The sequence below is a fragment of the Oratosquilla oratoria genome, chromosome 4 (genome assembly GCF_046742065.1).
Source record: "Oratosquilla oratoria isolate Oo_2021 chromosome 4, ASM4674206v1, whole genome shotgun sequence".
Taxonomy (NCBI): Eukaryota; Metazoa; Arthropoda; class Malacostraca; order Stomatopoda; family Squillidae; genus Oratosquilla; species Oratosquilla oratoria.
In genome coordinates this window covers 4,655,197-4,657,696 of record NC_134780.1, presented here as the reverse complement: position 1 = coordinate 4,657,696, position 2,500 = coordinate 4,655,197, and the positions used below count along the sequence as shown (strand labels likewise).

Sequence of the window (2,500 nt, the reverse complement as noted above, 5' to 3'; positions counted from 1 at the left end):
TGTCGTGGACGGCGCACGGCGAAAAATCGGTCCGTGTGAAAGGAGGCTTAGCAGACTAGAGGGGGAAAGGGGATATTGGTCCCATAAATATAATAAATTCAATATATTGGGTGTGATTTAATATCAGAGTTACTATGGATTGTGAAGATGGCTTTTTGTTATGCCGTGATCGTATTGTGTGTGGGGGGTGGGGAGATGGGGGATGGGGGTGTAGGGAGATGGAGGGGATGGGGGTGTGGGGTGACAGAATGGGGGTGTGGGGGGGCTGGGTCTTTGTACCGTATCCATTAAATCTGAAATCCGTTCAATAGAAGTCCGTTACACCAAAGGTTTCATGACTTTTTTTCCTAACGAAGATTTTCAATTATACTATTTTGAAAAAAAGACATCTATGTTATAGAAATTTATGTATATTTTGTGGAAGAAAGTCATCTGTATTATAGAAATTTATGTATATTTTGTGGAAGAAAGTCATCAGTGTGTTGTGATATTGAGTAGTAATTTTATGCCAAACCCACGGAGGATTCCCGAAGATTTTGGTGGTGGATTGAAGATCTCCGTTTGGAAGCGGCACGAGAGGTCGCGAAGCACGAAATGGCTCACCGAAGTCACGACAGATCTCCTGGAGGAGTCGACTTCGAAGTCTGCGAGTTCCTGGAGGAGGAGGAGGAGGACCTGGAGACTTACCTTGACGGGGATAGCCCATGTGTAGTGGCAGTGCATAAAGAAGTCGGCGACATTGTGGCAGTCCTCCGAACTCAAGTTGATGATGCTCCCGGCGTCGATGCCCGTGCGCACGCCCGTGTTGCTGCAGCCACTCCCGCCCACACCTACGCCCGATGAAAAAGAACACTGATGCAGTATTTGGATTAAACAAATTAATATGAGTATACATACGCACACACGCACACACACACACACACACACACACACACACACACACACACACACACACACACACACACACACACACACACACACACACACACACATATGTATATATATATATATATATATAATATATATAAATATATATATATATATATATTATATATATATATGGAAAGTAGACCACTTGGAAAAAAAAACTAACAAAGCAGAGCGCTTTCGTATATTACATCTTCAGTGCAAAAAGTACATAGTACTTTTTGCACTGAAGATGTAATATACGAAAGCGCTCTGCTTCGTTAGTTTCTTTTTCCAAGTGGTCTACTTTGCATAAGTGAACACACATACCCGTGTTCTTATTAGCATATATATATATGTACATATATATATATATACATATATATATATATATATATATGTGTGTGTGTGTGTGTATATATATATAATATACATATATATATGTATATACATATATATATGTATATATATATACAGTATATATATATATATATATATATATATATATATATATATATATATATATATATATTACAAAGAATTACAAAGGAGGAGCATGTCAACAGGAGACCTTTTGGTCCATGATTAGGTCAGATGCGAAAAAATTAATAATAATAAAGCTAGATGAATTAATAAAAATATAATAATACAAATAATAATAGATGAAATAAACAAATAAATGCATAGGTATAGTTAAATCATAAACAGGTAAATAGTAAATGACAATAAATTGACATATAACTAATAATAAAAGTGAATCAAGCAAATAATGATAAACAGACAAATGATAAAAAAATAAACAAATAATATAAAATAAATGAAATAAATGACAGTCATTAAAGCATCTTGCTTAGGTGTTTATGTAAATGATTCTTAAAGCTTCGAACTGAACTATATTGTAGTGCCTCTGCAGGAAGTTTATTCCATTCATTAACTACACGGTTGGCAAAGTTGTTTCTACCCACTTCCAAATTAATATATTTCCTAACAGTTTGAGACTATTGTTTCTTGTCGGATTCTCATTCAGTATGAAAATTTTGTCACTTTTGATGATAATTCTTTTTAGAATCTTAAAGACCTGTATCAAATCTTCTCCGATTCTACGCTTTTTAGGGAAAACAGATTCATTTGTTTTAGTCGATTTTCGTATGATTTATTTTTTATATTTGGAATTTGTTTTGTGGCTCACCATTATATTTTTTCCAATCTGTCATTGTCTTTAATGAGATTCGGTGACCATACGGAAACAGCATATTCCAAATATGGACGAACTAACGATTTATATAGCTTGTTAATGAGTAATGGACTTTTGAAGTCAAAAGATCGCGCAATCAGTCCTAGAATCCTATTTGCTTTCTCAGAGGCTGAAATACACTGCTTAGATAGTTTGAGATCGTTAGTGATAATTTCGCCGAGATCCTTTTCACTATCCACTTTTGTTAACGATCCAAATAACTTGTAATCGTACTTACTGTTATTTTTACCTATGTGCATTACCTTGCATTTACTTGTGTTGAATTTCATCAGCCACTTTTCAGACCATTGCCGTAATTTATCTAAATCTTCTTGAATATCTAATTGGTTTAAGTGATCA

General features: G+C 34.8%; 1 protein-coding gene across 1 annotated transcript in view; it reads right to left on the bottom strand.

Annotated features, from left to right (window-relative positions):
- Sur (Sulfonylurea receptor) overlaps positions 1–2,500 on the bottom strand; it is a 139,172-nt gene that overhangs the window by 37,299 nt on the left and 99,373 nt on the right. The window contains exon 7 of the mRNA XM_076183448.1: positions 688–830. Within this exon, the coding sequence (XP_076039563.1) occupies positions 688–830 (143 nt within the window). The remainder of the gene's footprint in view (positions 1–687; positions 831–2,500) is intronic.